Source organism: Mytilus edulis, chromosome 3, assembly GCF_963676685.1.
Source record: "Mytilus edulis chromosome 3, xbMytEdul2.2, whole genome shotgun sequence".
Taxonomy (NCBI): domain Eukaryota; kingdom Metazoa; phylum Mollusca; class Bivalvia; order Mytilida; family Mytilidae; genus Mytilus; species Mytilus edulis.
The window spans coordinates 56065875-56089997 of record NC_092346.1 but is presented as its reverse complement, the minus strand read 5'-3'; the positions used below and the strand labels follow the sequence as shown (position 1 = coordinate 56089997).

At 31.9% G+C, this 24123-nt stretch overlaps 2 protein-coding genes across 3 annotated transcripts in view; one reads left to right on the top strand and one right to left on the bottom strand.

Moving 5' to 3' along the window:
- The first annotated feature begins 7304 nt into the window (after positions 1–7304).
- LOC139514893 (muscarinic acetylcholine receptor DM1-like) lies at positions 7305–9280 on the top strand. Its single transcript, XM_071304484.1, has 2 exons — positions 7305–8524; positions 9091–9280. The coding sequence occupies exon 1, from the start codon at positions 7438–7440 to the stop codon at positions 8488–8490; it is 1053 nt and encodes a 350-aa protein (XP_071160585.1). The 5' UTR covers positions 7305–7437; the 3' UTR covers positions 8491–8524; positions 9091–9280.
- A 4375-nt stretch (positions 9281–13655) lies between these two features.
- The window catches only part of LOC139516906 (uncharacterized), a 63033-nt gene continuing 52565 nt past the window's right edge, over positions 13656–24123 (bottom strand). For both annotated transcript variants that reach the window (XM_071307332.1, XM_071307333.1), the window contains 11 exons: positions 23172–23337; positions 22369–22467; positions 22005–22061; positions 21071–21217; positions 20411–20608; positions 19345–19598; positions 18206–18380; positions 17612–17671; positions 17003–17185; positions 15746–15796; positions 13656–15099 (listed from right to left, as the gene is read on the bottom strand). In XM_071307332.1, the coding sequence (XP_071163433.1) occupies positions 14932–15099; positions 15746–15796; positions 17003–17185; positions 17612–17671; positions 18206–18380; positions 19345–19598; positions 20411–20608; positions 21071–21217; positions 22005–22061; positions 22369–22467; positions 23172–23337 (1558 nt within the window). In that variant the 3' untranslated portion in view covers positions 13656–14931. The remainder of the gene's footprint in view (positions 15100–15745; positions 15797–17002; positions 17186–17611; positions 17672–18205; positions 18381–19344; positions 19599–20410; positions 20609–21070; positions 21218–22004; positions 22062–22368; positions 22468–23171; positions 23338–24123) is intronic.

Sequence of the window (24123 nt, the reverse complement as noted above, 5' to 3'; positions counted from 1 at the left end):
CATACGTGTGCATGTAAAACAAATTTCGTTGTAGAAGGGTCTAAATACAGCACAAACAACATTTTCCAAAAGACCAAAAAAGTGAAAAAGTATATTTAAGCAAAACATATATACGTCTGAGCGAGTGACAACTATACAACAGATTTATCCATCGGATCACCAGCAGTGATGGTGATACATGGCTGTGTAAATTATGTATATACAACTTGTCTAAACATCAACCCAACAATGTTAGATCTGTAAATTTGCTTTCGCAAATTTTTGTTTTGTTCTTCCCTCGCCGGGATTCGAACCCATGGTACTGAGATATCGTGACACCTAATCGCCTGCACTGTAGCCGTCCCGCTATACCACACGACCACCTGGGCTTCATAAAAATGAAGCTTCCGGTGGCCGGGTGTTACCTTTCCACGTCAGTTTTAATCTAGCGTCGTACTACAGTACATGATATATAAGGCATGAAGATGTTATTTCAACATCAGCTAAATTATCTATAGTAAAGGATCCTACAAATTAATGTAAGATACAGTCACAGAAAATAATTATATTTATAAGTACGTCTGAGCCAGTGACAACTCTACAACAGATTTATCCATCTGATCTGTTGTAGAGTTGTCACTGGTTCAGACGTACTTAACTCGACTTAACTGAGAATGAGACATATGTGAAATATACCGAAAATACAACATTCAAACCACAAACGATATTAAAGACATAGCACAATATTTAGCCGTACTTACAAAAAAAACCAATCATAACCAAATAAATAAATGTTCGATTGGTATCTTTCGTCCCTCTTCGATGCATAAATACCGAGACACGTATTGTAATTTTAGCGATATAATTTAACATTGCCAAAAAAAAAGCAGGAGGTTTGGCTAGCCCCAAAACCTAGTTCAACCCCAAATGTTTTCATAAACTGTTCTGTATGAAGTGAGGAATATGGCAGTTGTTATCAAATAATTCGTTTCTATAAAATTGAGAATGGAAATGGAAATGTGCCAAAGAGACAACAACCCGACCATAGAAAAAAACAACAGCAGAAGGTCACCAACATGTCTTCAATGTAGCGGGAAATTCCCGCACCCGGAGGGGTCCTTCAACTGGCCCCTAAACAAATATATACTAGTTCAGTGATAATGAACGCCATACTAATTTCCAAATTGTACACAAGAAACTAAAATTAAAATAATACAAGACTAACAAAGGCCAGAGGCTCCTTACTTGGGACAGGCGCAAAAATGCGGCGGGGTTAAACATGTTTGTGAGATCTCAACCCCCCCCCCCCCTATACCTCTAGCCAATGTAGAAAAGTAAACGCATAACAATACGCACATTAAAATTCAGTTCAAGAGAAGTCCGAGTCTGATGTCAGAAGATGTAACCATAGAAAATAAACAAAATGACAATAATACATAAATAACAACAGACTACTAGCAGTTAACTGACATGCCAGCTCCAGACTCCAATTAAACTGACTGAAAAATTATGATTTCATCATATGAACATCAGGCACAATCCTTCCCGTTAGGGGTTTAGTATCATACCATCATAACATATATGAGAAGAACATAACCCGTGTCATGCCAACAACTGGTTTTTGAATAAATGTGTTTAGTTCCGATGCAAAGACCCTATAAGTGAATCAATATTAACGCTAAAAAATATGCAATCTAAATGACCTGACAACAGCATCGTAACTATATCCCTTCTTAATAAGTCTATTCAAAGGTTTTGTTAGTTTTTGAGGTGTATTTTGGCGTTTGTGGTATTCCTTTTATTCCTTTGTTTTCCTCTTTATAGTTAATATGTTTCCCTCGGTTTTAGTTTGTAATCCGGATTTGATTTCTCTCAATTGATTTATGACTTTTGAACAGCGAGTATACTACTGTTGCATTCATTTTACCCTTACATTTATTCCATGCACAAAATGTATTTGATCAATTACTAATAGTACTCTTAAAACAGACCAAAACACAAAAACTCAACTTTAACTAATGAACCAATAAAATGTGGTCAAGATCAGATAATACATGCCAGTACACCTTACATTTGTCCCATACACAAAACATAGCAGACATATTGCTTATAGTACTTGAAAAACACCAAAACAGAAAAGCTGAACATTGAGCAATGAAGATGGAAATGAGGTCAAGGTCTGATCCTAGACTGACATATACACCTAACAATCATTCCATATATAGTTCAGATCCTGCTTAGATACTAGTAGTATAGAAGAAACTAACATAAATCTTGATCACTGATCCATAAAATGAGGTTGCGGTCTGGTGAATCTTGTCTGACACATACGAATAAAGGCAACAGCAGTATACCGCTGTTCAAAACCCGTAAATCTATGGACAAAAAAAAATGGGGTAACAAACTAAAACGCATTAAATATAAGAGGAGAACAACGACACAACATTAAAATGTAACATACGCAGACACGGACTAAGCATTAGACAAAATCCGATGAGAATAACAAATATAACATCAAAACCAAATACATGAATTTGGGATAGAAAAGTACCGTGACACGTCTTATAGTAATGTGAATTCACACTCAAATATAAGAGAAAACAAACGACTCAACGGAAACACAACGTTAAAATGTTACACACAGAAACGAACTATAATATAACAATGGCCATTTTCCTGACTTGGTACAGGACATTATTAAAGATTGTAAATAATCGCTTTATAAAAGGTAAAATTACTTGAATACCGATCTCCGAGGAGAATTCAAAACGGGAAGTCCGTAATCAAATGGCAAAATCAAAAGCTCAAACACGTCAAACGAATGGATACAACTGTCATATTCCTGACTTAGTACAGGCATTTCCTTATGTAGAAAATGGTTGATTAAATTTGGTTTTATAGCTAGCTAAACCTCTCACTTGTATGATAGTCGCATAAAATTCCATTACATTCACGATGTGTGAACAAAACAAAATAGTGATCCTATTACTCATAATAAGCGAGTAATTCACAAAAAACAAATATACCTCTTTCAAGCATTTTTGGAACCATGAAAATGAAGTGGATATATGACAGAAGATTACTTTGTGACCCACGGTTTCTATAAACAAGGTATGAAACATCGAGGTCTACATCACAAGAAGGTAATATCTAAAATTCCTATTTATTTTCAAAATCAGTCTGTTCCTGTTGTATCCTACAATACATAAATACACTCTGACATATGACTGTTCCCACTCACCTTTTAATTACAGATCCTCTCGCCATGTTATTACTGGGGATCTAAACTTAATTCAACATGAAAATCTCCGAAAGGTGATTTCACATGGTCCTAAGTTTATAGAACCCCAACACATCAATTGGAACCATAACTTCAAAATAATTATGGATTCCATTGAGGTATACGCCAGAGCATGGGCTAAACGAGAAGAAGTTGAACTGGACACTTTCTCAGAATGGATCAAAACAATCAGGTCTCTGATAAAACGTCGCTTTCATAAGTTGAAAAATTGTGTGAATGATCGACCAAAATAATGAAATATTGAATTTAGAAATCAGTTCAGAAAAAAAGGAGACAAACAGGTATCAACCAAGTATCATATGTCATATATCAAAATGAACGTAATTAAAATTGTTGCATTGTTGTATATACATTTAGTCGACTCGGAGTCGAAATAATATGAATCCTGATAGGATGACATGTCGCATGTGGACAGTTACCTTTTGAACTAGCAAATTAAGGTAAATGTATCGGTCTAGTATAAAACAGGGTTCATATGCACATCGCACCAATAACCATCTCGTCTTTAATCTCATGTAATATTTGCAACTAGACATTGAAAACATCTCGTCCTTCTCTTTATTTTGAACAACTTTTAGAAAAAATATCAATGAAGTACTATAGTAATCTTGATATTAAGTTGTCACCAAAATCTCTCAATTTGAAGCTCGTACATTCATTCCGATGCTGTATCAATCCCAATAACATTGAAAACTTCGCCATTTCGACAATTGCACGTGATTTCGATCATCTTTTTTTTTTATACTACTGTTTCACTCAGTGTGTGCGAGTGGGGGATGTGTGTGTGTGGGGGGGGCGTGGGGTGATTTTTAAATAATTGATAGGACTTTTTAGCTCCAAATGATAACTCCGGATTTTAGCGTGAATTTTTATATCATTAAAGCGAAATGTTAAATTGTCAATGTCTATATAAGCTATAGCATTACTCTTTACTTAGCTTCCTTACAATATAGATTTGTATATTAATGACTTTAATAACAAGACAGCACAATATTAAAATGCCATATCCATTAAAATATAGTACTAAAAGTAATTACTGAATACAATCAATCATCTCATTTTTGAGGTCTGTAAACTCAACAATAATTGTGTAATAAAAGTCTCATCTATAATTCCCTAAAACAATTGAATAGAAATTGTTCAACTAATTTTATTGTTACATATTTTGTCATTGTTTGTTGAACTCATCATGTGTAGTCGATTAATGTTGTAGTGTTTTATTGTATAAAATTGATATTCCCTTTTTTATTACAATCTTATGTTTATTTCAAATTATATTACCATAACAAAATTAAAAAAAGATAAAAAAAAATCCTTTTTGATTTTTGAAAAATTTGATTTCTTTTTCGGGAGGCGTTTATAATTCCTGATATTTTTCACCATAACACGCTTTTTCAATTTTGTTTGTGTTAAATACTTGATCTTTTATAATTGCACAGTTTTCATTAATATAAGCTGCTTAATTAGAAAATTCGTGAACTTGGACTTATCTTAGATTTTTTTAAATTTAGTTTTTAAAGAATGCAATGCATAGACGAATTATTGAAGCATATTTTGTTTCCGAAAGGGCTAGTGAGCTTGAGAGGTATTCTTATTTCGGTCGTCCTTTGTACGTCTATCGCTTTCCATATGTCTAATGTAATAATAAACATTTATAAAATATCTCCTCAATAATCACCTGTCCAATTAAAAACCAAACTTAGTAACAACCATTCTTGGTCGGTCACATAGAACATAATGGTACAATGTGATTTACTGTCTAAGATCGTCTAATATTACTGATGAAAATCGTAAAAGATAATGAAGATCTGACAGATCAGAAATCTTCCTTTGATTGCATCACTGTTATGAAATTAGGGGTATTTATAAGTCAGCCCTTCTGATTTCTTTAATAATTTGTCGTATTTTTCTTAGAAACTACAAATCGGAGATTTATGAAACTCAGCATCAAGACCTTCCACCTCAAAATCGCATGCATTAAACAAGTGCAGGTGTAACGGGGATATCGTTAGTATTTGTAACATATATGCAATAACTCAAATAACTTTTGTTCGCACCAAGATTCCCGATGACCTTCTAAAGGAGTTATTGCCCTTAAATGACAGTGTTTGATATAATTATGTTTTTTAAGTCTTACTGTAACAGAAAAAAACATCACAATTCAAGATTTTCAAAATGACGAATGAAACCACCAAATGGGACCTTGGAGAGGTTGATTTCGATAAGCAGTTTATTTGCAGTCAAATTCCGTATCCAATGTTATAACTGCAAATTATAATTGTTTCTAAGTATCTGATCACCGTATGTTCTGAGTCCAATGATTTTAATCTTTATTAATATTTTCGATGTAAAAACATATATTTTTCCACGAAAAATTAAATAAAATCTTCTTTCTTTAATATTCCCTGCTGCTCTATTCAAATTTATTCTATGAATTATGTAATTGAAAATGAAATTTCAATAACTACTTCAACATATCTACACATTAATTCGCAGGTTACCGCGTGGATTCAATTTCGGCTACCACCATGAGTTCTGAAATGAAAGAGGCAATCTTTACCAATAAGTCGAACACTTATCCCTAAATCCGCCTCTGTTTGTGATGAATGTGAGATATCAATCCTCCCCTATACCTCTTACCAATATAGAATTAAGAAACACACGGCAATGTGCACAGTAGAACTCAGTTTAAAAAAAAAACACCATTGCAAGATTTTCTGATTGCAAAAACCTACACAGAACATTTCTTTTGTAATTCAGGATCCGTAAGATTGCTGAATTCGATGAACCATATATCTCTATGCGTTTATCCGTTAAGAAATTTCATGTAGATTGTTGATTTTATAACTAATTTACAACTTGCTTCGTCTCGAATTGTGGCGATCAATGGCTTCTCCTGTGCTACAAGATGCATAGAAACTTGATTTTTTTTAAAACATAGCTCTAAGATACCTGTCTTTTCTTATGTTTTATGATGGTATTGGGCTGCATATGTTTTATCTATACTCGTTCGTACTCGTGTTGATATTTAATTCATGTGATAATTATTCTTAAAAACTCGGGGAAACATCTGCAAAGTTTGTTTTAATCAAAAATATAAGTATGTTAGAAAAACTACAAATAACAGCGTTTATGAAATAGTGGGAATTTCAGACAAGACAATTTATTTTCATGAATAATCACTCAATACATCTTTTCCTCTTTTTTTTCTTCTTTTTCGTATAATTCCATGCAAGATTCCTAATGACGATTTCATGTCATACATTAATCTCAACCATGATCGATGTTTGAACCGAAATAAGTGGTCGCATGAAACTTATATGTCAGAGTATCGGACTTTCTAAAAGTGAAACGTTCAACTGATGCAATTTCCATGCTACTGAGTAAAAGCACTATTGGATTCATGACACTTACTAGTGTTTCATGGTCATGCAACCCCCGTTTAAGCAGTGAAAATCAGATTGAACGTCAAATCAGTAAACATCCAATGTTTTATCTTTGACTAAATGAATTAATTTTATGGGCAGATGCCAGATTTCCCTAAAGTGCTCCTTATTTGATAGACTGCAGATAGTTGGTTATGTTGATGGATCTTAATAAAACACCACTCGAGGATAAACTCAACAGATCGTCAAGCAATATGTATTTCCACTATTTTATGCATAGTAGATACGTATAGAGAATGCAATAAAACTGTTTCTGATATTACAGATAAACATGCTGTTTTAATTGTGAAATAAAATTAATAACGGACATCATATTTCTGGCTCGCCAAGTTTGACACACACAGTTTACATGTTTCTTCAGCTCTCCATCGGACAATTCATGTTAGTCACACTCGTACCAGAATGAGATTATCTTAACATGTGCGTTTTTTTAAATTTCAGATGTTCATCCATTTCGTATGGCATTACTAATTTATTAGAATAATTCCTATTCGGTGGAAGACTTTTCATAGACATCAATCCAAAACAAAATTTTCCATAAATGAATAAAATTAATTAAAGAGTTTATTTGATTAAAGAGCTGAATTAAACTGATATAAATGATTTGTTTACCAAACTATGTCCCATGGGAGAGATAAATTTCATAAATACTGGAAGTCTTCCGTGGAATCTGGACATATTTTGATGCTGTTCAGTTAGTCGACGGTGGAAATGTCAACGTTGAAGTACACATCTACAGAGACCGCTGAGCTGGGTGTTTCCAACAGTATTTATATGGAAACAAATAACTCACTAGGTAATAAAACATTGACGGAGTATGAACAATTTACTAAATCGCAGTCTATTTTGATTGCTCTTTTCGCAAGTATTCTTGCGGTCTTAACTCTAGGTGGAAATCTTCTGGTGATGATATCTTTCGGAATTAACAAGAAACTGAGAATACTAAATAACTACTTTTTCGTAAGTCTATCTGTTTCGGATTCAGCTATTGGGTTAATATCAATGCCTTTATATACTGTTTATGTTGTCCTTGGATATTGGCCGTTCAGTTCTCTGCTATGTGATCTCTGGCTATCAATGGACTATGTCATGACTTATTCATCGGCATTACATTTAGTTATCATATGTGTAGACCGATATTTTTCCGTCAAGAAACCATTGACTTACAGAGCTTATAGGACATCTAAAAATGTTTTAAGAATGATTATTTCCGTTTGGGCCATTTCGAGTTTACTCTGGATACCCTTGATTTTTGCAATGCCTTACATAGAAGGCGAGCGTACCGTACCAGAAACTGATTGTTACATTCAATTTCTACATTCAAATGCTTATGTTACCATTACTACTCACGTTTTGGCGTATTGGCTGCCAGTTTTTATCATGATTGCTTTCTATCAAAGGGTTTATAGTGCTGCAATAGAACATGCTGCTTTTAAGTCAAAATATGCATGTCGCGCTCAAATTCCAGATAGCAAAGCAACAAACAATTGTCGCGGCAAACTCGATATACATGCATCAATTAATAGCACAGTTACTACTATAAATGGCATATCTGATAGGAAAGGAGGAAAGCCTCATCATGACAGAGAAGGCGATAAAGCTGCAAGAACATTGACCGCCATTCCATTAGCATTTATTATAACATGGACACCATATTATGACAGAGAAGGCGATAAAGCTGCAAGAACATTGACCGCCATTCCATTAGCATTTATTATAACATGGACACCATATCGTGTTAATGTGATTATATCTTGTTTTTGAACGAACTGTGTACCGAATGCAGTGTATCATATTGGTATGTATAAATGTAAATAGATAAGTTTTTTAAGAAATAATTTGCAATACCTCATTTCAACAATTTTGTAACTTGACAGATACTTAACATAATAAAAAAGCAAATATTTAATACGTATGTACTGAATAATGAAAAGGAGTTATCGCACTAGCTAATGTTATACTAGTAACTAATGTTTATGCATCGTATCAAAGAAAGCATGCTCGTTTTTTTAAAATTTATAGTCATTTTAGTACTGGAAGTTTATCTAAAATTCTAAAAAAAAAACCAAAACAATGTAACATGCTATATCCACAACACAGTTCATCCGCTCTTGTATGCTCTATTCAGCATGTACGTGTTGCATCTCATGTGCGTGTAAGCGTTTTCAATACATCAATAGTTATTTCTGAGTCCTTCTTGTGACCCCAAGTTAACTTTTTCATCATAGGACATTTTTAAGTTTAAAGTGACCACCAAATAACAAAAAGAAACAAAAAATAAAAAAACAAGTTAAATTTAGTTATATTTTAAAACGAGTCTTACAAAAATGCTTTCCTTTTTCATATTTTTTCTTTATATTTCAGCTTACTGGCTATGCTATGTCAACAGCACAATTAATCCGCTCTTGTATGCCCTATGCAACATAAATTTCCGATGGACATTCATTAGAATTCTGACATGCAACAAAATATATTCTGTTAAAAGTGGCATGGTTAAAAATGGAGTTCAATGAAGACAGCTAAAATAAATTCATAATCATGGATTTTTTAGCCAAAAAAAGTCGTCGATTTTAGATACAGACAATATTTTATTGTCTGAACATTTTGACATGTGCTTTCGCAGCACCAATACCTCGTTGTTTGTGTTCGTGTATTCCAAACTGCAGTTTACGGTGTAATGTTTTGTAGACTGTTGTTGTCAATTGTCTTTTTTCTTTAGTCATGGTGTTGTCAGTTTTCGACAAAAGATTTTTGTATAGCCAGTCAAGGTTGTTAAAAACGTCAATCGTTATGGTAAGATCAGCCCTCTATATGTTGTGTACAAGTTATCATTTTGTACAAATTATTATCTTTGTTCAAATTTCAACTTGTATTTTGACTTTGTACAAACTGTAATTTGTACAAAAAGTACATGTTCAAATTACAGTTTGTACAATATATGACTAAAATTCACTTATAACTTGTACAATAATGTATAGAATGGATTTGATATAAAAAAAAAAAACCACATTGATATTAACTTGAAATATGTATTTAATAACCACGAATTAACCTGAATTTAGAAAATACAAAAACACTTTAATTTGTTTGAACATGTGAGAGTATTATGGCATCGGGAAATGCACAACATTTTTTCTTTCTTTTTACATTTACATATTTAAGTGCTGCATCAGAATTCAATAATTACGTAATATCTTCGATATTTCAGTTTGTGCATGATCATACTGAGGAATTGGTTTAATGACACTATCCCCCACAGCAAGTTCTGCTAATTTTCGTTTTGTTTTCTTGGATAGATATTCAGCTTGCATCTGTTGACAAGACAGCGAATGCATCCTAACAAGTATGATTTGTGTTTCAACGGCAGGGTCATCCTGATTGAAACTGGAGCCAATTTCTATCATACTATCAGAACTGTCACTGTGGACAATTCCTATTATATTATCAGAATTTTCACTGGGGCTTACTTCTATAATAGGACCAATTTTTATTATTCTATCAGACTTGACAAACGTCTATTCACACCAATGATTCTTCAGCTTCAACATTCGCTAGTAAGAAAGCCATTAAAACAGATTATCATTGTTTTTTTTCTTCTTCATTAAAATGCAAAGGAAGGCACATCACTTCTTAATGTAAATATGAAAGTGAAAAGATTTTGTGCAATTCCTGATGCCATAATTCACTCACCTGTTCAAATGAATATCATGTTCTTTTTATAACCCTCAGACAGATGTGTTATAAGTATTTATATATGTCCTCTTGTTTTCTTCAAAAGTAATGAATAATTGATTATTTTATGCCTCTTAAGGCAAGTTCAGTTTCATCGTATCAGCCAAATTTTATTGGTGGAGATATCCATAGTACCATGAAGATCCACAGACCTTCTACTTGAAAACTGGCTTTTCCTATTCAATTAAGATAATAGTAAAACACACCTTGACAAAACAAGGTAGAAAATGGTGTATTATAATCAATCTTGTAAGGTTTCAAAAATGATTAACAAGAATGTGTCCCAAGTTCACGGATGCCCCACTCCCACTATAATTTTCTATGTTCAGTAGACCGGGAAATTGTGGTAAAAACTCTTCTTTGGCATTGAAATTAGAAAGATCATATCATAGGGAACATGTGTACTAAGTTTCAAGTTGACTGGACTTCAACTTCATCAAAAACTACCTCGACCAAAAACTTTAACCTGAAGCGGGAAAACGGACGGACGAACGGACTCACAGACCAGAAAACATAATGCCCCTTTACTATCATAGGTGGGGCATAAAAAACAACACCAAAGTAGTATCCATAACAGGTTATAAATATTCTGACATCATTCAATGAAGCATAAGGGCAATTAACAATTTATCAATAAATGGTGATGAATATCTTCCACTTAATCTTAAAAGGTACTATGACCACAATGGGACAGGGTTATGTACTAAAATAATTGCTTACATCCACTTTATTTGAACTTTGGTAATCATACCACATCACCTTATTTTCATAAAATGGTAAGATTATATGCAAAATTTGAGTTCTGGCAAAGAATCAGAAAGAAACTAATGATAGGAAACTACTTTAACTTGTTAGTGTAGTGAGGTGCTCTGTGTTAAGGACTTGTCAATTTGAAATTCAGAATAGCAGTTAACATAATGTTCCACTGTTTCAGTTTCTGCAAGTGCATATCTTCTTTTTCAATTAGATGATACTGATAATTTAAACCACAAGAGACAAGGTGGTCAACATTATCTTTAAATATGACAAAATTCTATTCAGAGGTAAGATTTTTTTTTTTTAAATCACACTGTTTTAAAACAAATACAACAGAACTGATTTTTAAAGTATTTATCTAATCAATCAAAAATAACAATACATGTATTAATACATTACATTAATGCTTCAGCACCATTAAAAAAAAAAAAAAAAAATAAGGTACCTTCACATGATTTTTCTTATAGCAAAATAATAAAGATATCTTGACTTTATGTAAAAATTTCACATAACAATTGTGATTTTATAATCGTTACTTCCAGAAAGAAAATCTTTAAAGTGACCATTTTTTTTTACACTGGAATCACTTACAGTTTATCATCTTGTAACAGAAATTAGCAAAAAGATGTTTTTTTCAAGTCCAAAGGTTGTAATTTACTGTGTCTGAATCTATTAAATGTCTTCTGTGTAATACATTCAAATACATATACTTTAATATTGTACTTGGTTTAAATCATCTCAACAAAAAATAACATACAAATGGCATAACTAACAATTAATTTAATTCAAATCCTTTAGATGATAACATAGTCATGAGTAATAATATCAAATGTATGCCAAAAAATAACTTGATCTGCGACCCCTCATTTTACACTACTTCTACTGCAAAAGTATTTGCAGGTAAGACAAAAAATTAAAACAGCTGTTGTATTTTTGAAGCAAGAAATAGTTTTAAAAATTAAATATCCAGGGTAACTACGTTACGACAGCATAAAAGTACAAAAAAAAAAATATGAAAAGAAAATCTGAATGAAATATATAGAGATTAATACATGGCCTTTTCCATATCAGCCCGAGACGGAGTCGAGGTGCTGATATGGGTCGAGGGATGATACCCAGGCTGATATGGAAAAGGCCATGTATTAATCGCTTCATCATATACTTCCGACAAGAGTTTTATGTAAGGCAAATAAACTAATGCAATAACTAAAACAGTCAAACATTTTATAAAGAAAATTAAAATTATGAATCAAATATACTATAGTTGTCCAACAACAGCATCATTAACTCCTTGTATATTTATGGTAACATTTCCTATAGAGGCATTTTGAAACATTGAAAATTTGGAAGAGTTTTACGATCATTACTACTCCATGTTTGTTGTACTATAAAATGATTCATAATTGTCAATGGCATTTGTTAGCAAGTATTAAACTATCCCCACAAGAGTTCCCGTAAATTTTGACGTCGTTATAAAAATCATCTGACGTCACAATGGAAAAGTAAACAACCGATACCGGAAACACCGGAAGTAACTTGCACGAGAGGCACTGATATGGGTTTTTTGCACGAGAGGCACTTGATATGGGTTATCAGCCCGGGTGGGAAGATATGGCTTATGCACTTCCGCCCATTACACATATGCAAAAGCTATCATATTAATGCTAAGTATATGATAAAAAAATATAAATAAATCTGACATTATTTAATCAGATAGCTTCTGAAAAACAAGAATGTGTCCAAAGTACATGGATGAACCACTCACACTATCATTTTCTATGTGCAGTGGACCGTGAAATTTGGGTCAAATTCTAATTTGGCATTAAAACCAGAAAGAATATATCACAGGGAACATGTGTATTAAGTTTGAAGTTGGACTTGTATAACTTTATCAAAACTACCTTGACAAGAAACTTTAACCCAAAGCAGGACAGACAGACCAACTGATGGATGAACAGATGGTGGGAAGGACGTAGAGGCATAAAAATACAACAACCAAAAGGCAAGGCAATATGATGACTATGCACACAATAACATTCTGTCCATATTTTCATCCTCTTGATCGAAATATTTCGGTTAATTAATAATCTCTTTTCCAATTTCTGCATAAAACTTCTTTCTCATTCAATCATACAAGAATTGAGGTGATTTTTTTCTATTTCATCTTATATGCAAAATATAAATTCATGAAAGTTCACATATTCACTTAATACTTAAAATATGGCACAAAAAGTGAGGGCATTATGATGCTGAATCAGCAAAGACCAAGGCTGGAATGAATAAAAAAAACTTCTAATTCCATAACTGGGGCATTGAAATAATTTTTGCATAAGGATCCTTAAATTTGTTTTAAAATTTCTATAACCTGACTGGTTTACCTGCATTGGCAATTATTAATATCATTTTTTACTGTGTTAAAAAAAATACTAAAACACAGAAGATGGAAAGCCAGCAATGTATTCTATCATAAGGTGTTCAATATATTGTAGAAATAATATTTCCTGTACAATTTTTGTATATGCATAAATCATGACAAGGAACAGCAAAAGGACAAAGAGTCATGAATAACAATGAATATACCTGTAAATCAAATTTGTTTTCTTTTTTCACAAAATAAAAACTAACTGAAAAGCATCTCAAACCTGATTTGATATAATAACATTCTCCAAATCATACATAAACTTTGTAAAATATAACAGATATAAGCACTAACTTTTATACTGAATCTTCTTGATTCTGAAAGCCCTGTTTTGGGTTTAATACAATCAACAAACTTAGCACTAGTTTGTAGTGTATTATTGTATACTGTATATACAATCAACAAATATATCTTTATATTTCTATACTATCTAACAAATACATGTATCTTTTTATAATAGATTTATAGAGATCAGTTTATTAAGAACTATTTTTAAAACAATTAAAACCTTAAATTATTTTTTTCCAGTATAAGCCTTACATTTAATATCAAATTATCTGTGACTCCATAAACAAATTTTCATTGTCCATTAGAAAACAACGAATAAAGTTAAGTAAATTACCTTGGATCAACTGAAGTTCTGATCTTTTTATGTTTACAGCACTTCAGTACATTTATTCGTCTTCCAATGATTGGAAGGAACAATTTGGGTAAAAGTTTCTGGTTTTTGTGGTCATAAAACAAAATAACCTTTCAAACAATTTACACCAGAAGTCTTCCATCTGTTAACAAATTTTCTTCGTATAATATAAACAAGGGTAAACTTAATGCTCCCTCCGCTACGGCTGGGTCATAAAAAACATTTTAGGATCTATAATTGGAAAGAGAACTGCTAAGATTGAAATCAGATAAATCTAAAGTAGATCAACCCGTATTATGTTGTTTCACTTGAGAAGTTTTAATTCAAACAGTAATCAATTTTTCAAAAAGCATCTGTAACAATCTACATAAAACTTGTCAACTGTAATTAAATGGACAAAAGTAGATGAATAGATTCTGTCGAAATACATTGCATAAATTAATTAAAAATCATGCCATAATCATAATACAAAACTATCAATGTAAAATGTATTAATCAATATTATATAACTATACTCAAAACCATTTTATTTTAAATACAGTCTGGTATTCTTAGTTGTAGACTGATATCCGAGCTTAAAACTTGTCAAGAATTCTATATATTTTCTATAACATTGGGATTAACAACCATAAACACAAATAAACCACATGTTAAAAGATCATGTGTTTTTCTTCTGTTCAAGCCATTTATTACATATGTTTTTGACAGCAGTTTGTCCCATCCTCTGAGCAGCTCCTGCTATCCTCTGGACATCCTCTACTCTCTCTGCTTTAACTGCCATTAGATAAGCTGACCTCAGTTTACCACACAGAATATAAGCATTGATCTGTAAAATAAGATGATAAACAATTTATATTTAATTAAATGATACCACAGGCAGGAAAAACCTAACTGCAGAGACACCCTGTGCATGATTACCAAATAGATTGACTGTCATTAATTACATTACTGGTAGTTTTTCCTGTCTATATTATTTAGAGATTGATTTTTTTTTTATAGTAAAAATCAATTTGAATTAGGATTACAATGTATTACTAAACCAATCACAATTAGTTCAAATCACCTTATTCAAATATGGTCATAAAAAACAAATATTTTATATTTCACCTGGGAAGACCCTTGTTGAAACAAAAAAAAAAGATATAATTGACTGATAAACCTACACTTCTCCATAGAAGAAGCAATTTCACCCCCCCCCCCCCCCCACACACACACACAACAAAGCATACAATACATTCCATCTACTCTAACAGACACCCTGTTATATTTTTTTACTAAATTAATTTAAAAGAAATACAGAAAAAAAATGCCTCAAAAGAAATACAGAAAAAAAATGCCTCAAAAGAAATACAGAAAAAAAATGCCTCAAATTGTTGGGCCTCCAGGAGGTGATGCCTTTAGACATCATTGGGGACAAAAGTATAGTAACATTCAGAGTTTAAAAAAATAAAGCTATAACACAAATAAATTACCTTGTGTGAATCTTTTCTCAGAAGTTTAATTAAGTTTTCTGCCTCTTTTGCCTGAAAAACCAAGAATATTATAGTAAACCCGTACAAAGTGACAATTACAACATGGTAATACAAATTCATTATCTTTTTCTTACCAACAATTATTTACAATTTTGTTTCAAGTTTGGAGCGATACTTGAAAAATATCTATGCATATATCATATATCTACATTCATAAGGAGGAATAGGTCCCCTGCTCCCACTTAATCAATTTCTGCAAACAGGATTACAAATATGGGTAAAGGTGACTCAAATAAATAAATACAATATCTGCAAGCATGACTAAAAATTATGCAGAAAACTATTTCAGAAGTGGGAAACCTTAAAAAAACACCTCACAAATGATACGGCTCATTAGTATATATTCTTATATTCCAATTATCAACGGGATATCTGGAAACAGGAAGGATGATAATAGTGGGGAAGATTTGTAATTTTTTAAGAATTTATCCAAGGATTAGCTGTTATTAAGACAATAAGACATGTCTTGCCTGTCAGCATAAAATTCAGAAGGGCAATCTGATAGACAGCAACATTGCTTATTAATTCAATTGCTGGATCATGGTATAGTGGGCAGGGCCTGAAATACCCAACAAACTGAGATGTACAGAAAGTAATATAACTTAATAGAAACATGTTAGTTTATTATAAGTAGTTCTTATCAATCTAACTTTAGCAGAAAACTTAACATTGAAAATTGATAATTAATTTAAAATCACTGAACCATGTCCTAGAGGGCAGGCCCTCACAATAGTTGTCAAACTGATATGTACTAATAGTAATACAACTTCATTAAATTATCAGTGATCTATCAAAAGCAGATCTACCAAACTAACTTAAGCATAAAATTTAACATTGAAAATTGCTAATTAATTCAAAGTCACTGAATCGTGACCTAGGGAGCAGGGCTACAAAATAATCATCAAACTGATATGTACTTATAGTAATGCAATTCTATATTTTTTATACTGAATATCAATGATCAATCCAAAGTAGTTCCTATCAAACTTGAGCAGAAAACTTAACAATTGTTGAAGCCATGGTCATGGTCCTTGGAAAAGCAATCCATATGTCTCACCTTCTGTGACTTTTGTTGCAGGCTAGACAATAATATCAAATTTTATGAAACTCTCATGTTAGCTTTAAGTAAATATAACATAACTATCCTCTCCCCCTCCCCATTAAAAAAATTATTAAAAACATATTTTCTATATGTACCTCATTTGGATTATCAGCCACCACAAGTATACAAGCTCCAATCATTTCATCAATCATGTCATCTTCTCCCATTCCTACCTTCACCAGACAGTCGAGCAGCTGTCTGATGTGATCATATCTCTGATGTTTAGCCATCTCTCTAGCAGTATGTGTATAAATAACTTGTCCTCCAAGATTACATTCCTAAATAAAACAAAGTTCAATATGGAAAATTAATTGATTATGAATAAATTCCCTGCATGGTACTGATATGTTCTCTATTTCACATATTACATGTAAAAGATGTTTTCAGAGAATTTACTTTTATTTCGTACGTGAAATCTTATTTCGTAACCAGATGCTCCACAGGGCGCAGCTTTATATGACCGCAGAGGTCGAACCCTGAACAGTTTTGTTGATGATTTTATGCTAAATAATGATATTTTTTTCCAATCCGTCTCCCAGCCCTTATACCCCCTCCCCCTAAATCTGCCATTGCACCGTTTGTTTTACATGTTCATATACCAAACACAGCTTATATACAAAATATCAAATGTTATTTCATGTGTTGATATACCATAAATACAACATTTCTTAGAGGATCTTTTCAAAATGACCACATGCTTGTACCTTTATAATTCTGAGCCCAAGCTCAAAAGCAGGAGGTATGTCATTGCCACTCAACAGGATCTGTAAATATAAATTAAAAGATATGGTATGAGTGCCAATGAGACAACTATCCATCCAAGTCACAATGTATAAAAAGTTAAAAATTATGGGTCAAAGGATGGCCTTTAATACAGAATGCCTTGGCTCACACCATACATCAAGCTATGAAGAACACCAAAATAACTAAGAGTAAAACAATTCAAAGGTAAGAGTAACCTATACATGTACTCTAGGCCATGTCTTGTACATTTCTTCCCATTTACATTTAACATTTAGAAACCTATATTAGGTCATAAAAGACCTTTGTGTTGTGTAAGAGTGGTCTTTTTCTAATTTTGTGCTATTTTCACATTTCTTGAGCGGTGTATGAAAGATGTTTCTCCTCACTAGTGAAATATCTGTTCTCAGCAAGTATTTAAATATTAAAATTTAATTGTCTCGAGTGGAGATATATTGTTAAACTTCTGTTGCAGTGATGGAATCTATATCTCTTACACCACACAGAGGTCTTTTCTCATAAGTTTATTTAAATTCTGCAATAACTAGTGCTCTTACCATGTTGACAAGGTCTGTCCTTGTTTTATTAGTGCCAAACATTGTAGGTAAGGTTGATGATTTTGAGTTAGCTATATACTTAGTGGCTATAGCTGCAGCATTGGAGTCTGTGTTCTTCAGACAATGATGTAAAAACTTTGTCACTTCTATCTGGATACTAATTGTTTTTAGATGTCTGAAATATATATTTTTGAAAAGTTTACATATACATGTAATACTGTTTTTAACTGATTTGATTTGATTTTTTGGTGTTAAGGGGGTTCGCGGGTATAAATAGATTTTTTTTTCTAATATAGGATTTCGCTATTTTTTTCTATAGATAAACTTTATCCTATCCCTAATAGAAAAATAAAATAAAATATGGGGTCACCGTTCATTTAAGCTCACAATCTGCCTTCGAAAGAAGCATGTATTTCTGTTTAGGTCATTTTTTTCTGTTGAACTAATAGGAGAAAAAAAGGTAATACTGAAATAAAAAAAGAACTAAATTACAGAAATCGCTTAAATTTTATAATAGATTAGTTTAAGTACAGCATATTTGAAAAAAATAATAAAAGTATAGGTCACCGATGAGTTAAAAAAGATATTTCAATTTTAATGCAAAAAAATTGCATTTTTTTCACCAAAGGGAGATAATTTGGAGCTTTTTCATTGATATAAACATTTTTAAAGTCATCTGGGGCCAAAACGAATTGATTTTTTTGGTTGATTTTTGTACCATATCATAAAGTAGCAACTAATAATGTAATAAATAAAATTTGCAATGAAAAAAAAAAAGTTTAAATATTTGCTGACTTTTTTGTACCCTCGAACCTCCTAAACACCAATTTTAGCATCTGGCCCTTTCCTTATGTTTTTCACTATATTTTTTTTTATGAAAGCTGATTTCAAAAGTTTAATTTTTTACCACAAAATAAAGAAAGAAACAATAAATGTTGCATTTACTAAAATTCAATGACTTTATAAAGCTGACTATTGATTGGAAGAAGATGTGACATAACCTTGATATGACCTCCCACTTGTATAAAGGTAATTTCTAGTATCACATGTCAGAGCTAGTGTGACTGATCCTGATTCCTGTATGCATTTGAAAGTGGCACACTTTTTACTATTTGTTTAAGACACTCCCATTAACTTACTTGCCAACTTGTTCCTCAGTCTGGATGAGTACACCTGAGTCAGTGTTAGATTCATTTGACCTTTCCCTTGACCCTGACTTAGGACCTTGAGGTAGAGGTCGACTGACACTTCCCCACTGTGATGGATCCATGTATGACTGAAGATGATTATGAGCTTTATACAGGAATGATATTCTTTCTGCAAGGTCAATGTAACTTTCAGCTCCCCTCTGATAGAAACATGTGATACAAGTCATGGCTGCTCTCACAAAATCCTGAAAATGCATTGATTTTTTTTTTATGACAGTTTTAGCAACATGTTTATTTCAAATTATGCTGAAATATGAATAATCTACAAATTTACTGTTTCAATAACATGTTATTTATGTTAAGACAAAAAAAAACACATTTGTCTGAATGAATAAAGAATGTAGAGTGTACACCTGATAAACAATTTAACCCCAGTCATATTTGCTCTAAATGCTTTGGTTTCAGAAATATTAGCCAAAATCTACATTTTAACCCTATTTTCTATTTTTAGCCATAACGGCCATCTTGGTTGGATGGTCAGGTCACCGGACACATTTTTTTAAACTAGATACCCCAATGATGATTGTGGCCAAGTTTTGTTTAATTTGGCTCAGTAGTTTCAGAGGAGAAGATTTTTGTAAAAGTTTACAGGCGACGGATGATAGACACCAGACGACGTACGACAGACGTCAAGTGATGAAAAAAGCTCACTTGGCCCTTTGGGCCAGGTGAGCTAAAAAGAAGATGTGGTATGATTGCCAATGAGACAACTGTCCACAAGAGACCAAAATGACACAAACATTAACAACTATAGGTCACCGTACGGCCTTCAACAATGAGCAAAGCCCATACTGCATAGTCAGCTATAAAAGGCCCCGATATGACAATGTAAAACAATTCAAACGAGAAAATTAACGGCCTTATTTATATAAAAAAATGACGAAACACATATATGTAACATATAAACAAACGACAAAATCAACTGAGCATTTTGCATGTACCAGTACTTGTTGTAACCTTGTCATTTAGAAAAGAACAAATTTATTGGTTGACATACCTTCATAACTAACTGGAATTCATAAAGAATGTAGTGTAATTTCTGTTTCAATAGATATTTACAGGTAGATTTCAGGTAAAGATTCCATCTTTCCAGAGAAGGGTCTGTCATTACCATCTGGTCTACCAATTTAGCCCATTCTCCACAGCTAATAGCAGGTACCAGTAATGCTTCAACAAACACTTCACTTGAACATTTCTGTAATAAATTTCAAATATGATAATTGTTAGAGGGATACTAACCAACAGCATATAGAATCTTGATATCATCAAGATTTCAACAACCAACACATTGCATAATAAGCCCTTGGATGGCATCTATCATGTAACACATCTTTTCAGAACATAACATACTTTCAATTCTGCCAAAAATATAGTCCAAATAATACCTTCATTTTAATTTTCCATTAAAATCTTGACTGATATTGACCAAGGCAGTTTGAGAAAAAATATAAAATAAGTTCAACACCAAGAATACCAAGACTACCCTTTGTTATATACATCAAATATATTGGGAGTAATATTAGTGATCAAGAAGAGCATTTTGCCCAAAATAATTTAAGAGGCAAAAAGAATAAAAAAAAGAGACAATTTTTTAAAATATGGTATTGCTAAATATTCTGATATAATATATATTGTAAAATGAATAAATAACACATACATGATCCAATATATACTGCACAGCTTTCATCCAGTATCCATTTCTTCTGTAGAAATCTATGATGATATTGAAGGATGCATATGTTTTCAGGTAATACAGACATTCTTTGAATGGAATAGAATCTGTGGCTGTTTCTTCTGTAAAATTCTGAAATAAACCCCCAAAAAAACATGTAATCTTAAAAATATTTTTAAATACTAACCTAACCACTATGGTTTAGTTTTTTCCCTGCTTCATTTATTTGCGTCATTATTCAGTCATTGTGCTACAGTACATGCACATTAGTGGTTAACAGTTTTTATCTTAATTTTACAATTGAAGAACAGTCACAATTAAATAATGTAAAAAAGAAGACAAAAGACTTTCTAATTGGGAATTATTTTCTATTTTCAGAAAAAAGAAAAAAAACAGCAATGAAAAATTCTGTTAAATTTGAGATTGGGATGAAACATTTAGATATTGTGCTATTTTTCTTACTAAACTTCTGGTGGGTAAAGACCATGAATATTAATAATGAATTGTTTCATGTGGATTGTTTGTTTTATTAGACAGATATAACTATTACAAATGAATATCGATACAAATTGTTTGACTAGAAATATGTTCCTTGTAGCTACCATAAATGGACATTGATTTAAAAAAAAAATGAAATACACTTGTCGTTGGTCCATGTCTGTCATATTTATAGTCTACCATACAGTATGGGGTTTTTTCATTGTCGAAGGACATATGATTGCCTATAATTGCTTACATCCACTTTATTTCTACTTTGGTAGATAGTTGTCTCTTTGGCTATCATACCACATCTTTTTATTTTTTATATTATACATTTGCTTTTCCATATTCTTCTGAAAAAAGATCATTTAACTTTTATAAAAGCATTACGTTGAAAGCAAATATGGTCTTTACAGAACAATTTAAAATTTCTACATACCATGGAAGCACTTAAGAGATTTTTCAATGAACCAGGGCTTGACATCAATAACTGAAGCTACAAAACAAATGTTAAAGATCAGAAAATCATCTAGATATACGTAACAAAAAACAACAACAAAATAATTAGCAAAACCATATCTAAAATCCTAACCCTTGATTTACAGTATAAAATTGTTTATTTCTTCTTCATAAAATACTATTCTTTAACTTTTTTTACTTCTCCTGTATTGACTTACTTAAAAGAGGATATTTTTTTTCAAACATTAGTTCTTGAGGGATACTATGTGAAAATGACATAATAGTCACAGAGTCATGCTTATGGTAATGACTTTTTTTATGATCATGAGCAATCAAATATTTACCTCCCCTTGTCCTGTAGATGGCATGGCTTCCAGACAGTCTATAATATCCGTTATAATTTTTGAAGGCTGCAGCTGAATAGCATTTCTATCAGAAGGAGGCTGAAAAATACATATGTATACATAAGTTATAGCTAAAACTATATTTAATAGATCTACAAAAAACATTTCTGTCTCATGTTTGCATTTATACAACAGTATTATACCTTCAGATGAACCTATAAAACTATGTTCTAACTGCAGTGCAAACTCAGTATTATAATTTTCAGCTGTGTACAACCCTCATTAGTAGTCAAGGTCATTAAACATTCCTAGTAGTAGCAGTATTATACTAAAATAAAAAAATAAAAAATGCAAAATAACCACTTAATGCTAGCTATGATCTGTTTGTCATCTAAGATTTATTTCAGTGTCCTTGACTGTGGATCATGTATTTGCCTGTTGTGTTTAGTACTGTTTACCAAATTTGGAATACAATATAATATCTCACAATGTAGTGTGGTTAGAATACACTTTATCACTCTCAACCAGCAATTAGTACCAAATTTGTTTTTATTCAAAAACATAAATTTTCCATTTATAGATTGAAAACAAGGGAAAACTTCTGTTTTGATTACAACAACAAAAAAGAATTGATAAAATTTTCTTTATACACATATAATTCTTACCATTAATTTTGCTTATCCTATGAGTCCAAACTTATGTCGACAAAATCCACACACTCAGTGTTCAACAATGATAACTAGTGAGTACAGTTATTATACAATATCATTTTTTTTAGAAAATCCAGATAACTGGGAATCTACCTTTAAACATCTACTAAATTTTTCCCTGGCTGCCTGTAAATCTCCAGACTGTAGACAATTCATTCCCCATTCTGCCCATACACCTGCTGGATCTAAACCACATTTGGTAGAAACTTCCACTGCTAACTCTAGTCGTTCATCTTTTATTAAATTATCTCTTAACCTCCTAAAATACAGAACAACTGTTTGAATGAAGGCCTCAGAAAATAAGTTTTGTTTAAATATAAATTTGTTTAACCCTTTCCTCCATAATGACGCCTATTGACGCCACCCCTTTACTCCATAATGATGCCTTTTGATGCCTGTGTAGTGCCTCAGTTGAAACATCTTGCCTAATGAAAAATCTGAATCAGACTTGATAAAATTTGTAACTTATATAAAATGGATATTCATGAGAATATCTGACAGGAATTTCATTGATGAAATATTCGTTTTTTCGCAATGCATTGATACTTTAAACCTGATGGTTTATTTTTTTTGGAAAAAATCCTATGCAAATCAAGTACGTAAAAAAGAAAATCCATAGAGGAAAGGGTTAAGAAACCTTAAGCATGAAGTGACTGAAGTTACAAACCTCTCAGGATAACAATTTAAAAGGAGGAAAAATGCATTTATCGACATTAAACCAAAAATAAATAGTGTCCTCAAATAATGATATTTAAACACTCCTTACTTGAATAAGAAATCATATCATCAACAAGTCTTAAATAAACATTACGAACCTTGAAAAAAGAGTCACCAAGAAGGATTCTTTAAAACATTCCTCATCACGTAAGAATGAGGTGGTAAATTTTCAAGAGATTGATTTTTTCTTTAATTACTATGAAAATAAAAATGCTATAATATCTATCATAAATTAATTTCTAAGGAAAATAAGAATCAGGAAAGAAAAAAAACAATTGAAATCTTGCAAACAGGTTTGATCCTTGAAATGGCAAAATCTAAACTCTGC

Excerpts from the sequence above, each read along its gene's own strand:
- LOC139514893 (XM_071304484.1), top strand. The coding sequence starts at position 7,438 with ATGTCAACGTTGAAGTACACATCTACAGAGACCGCTGAGCTGGGTGTT.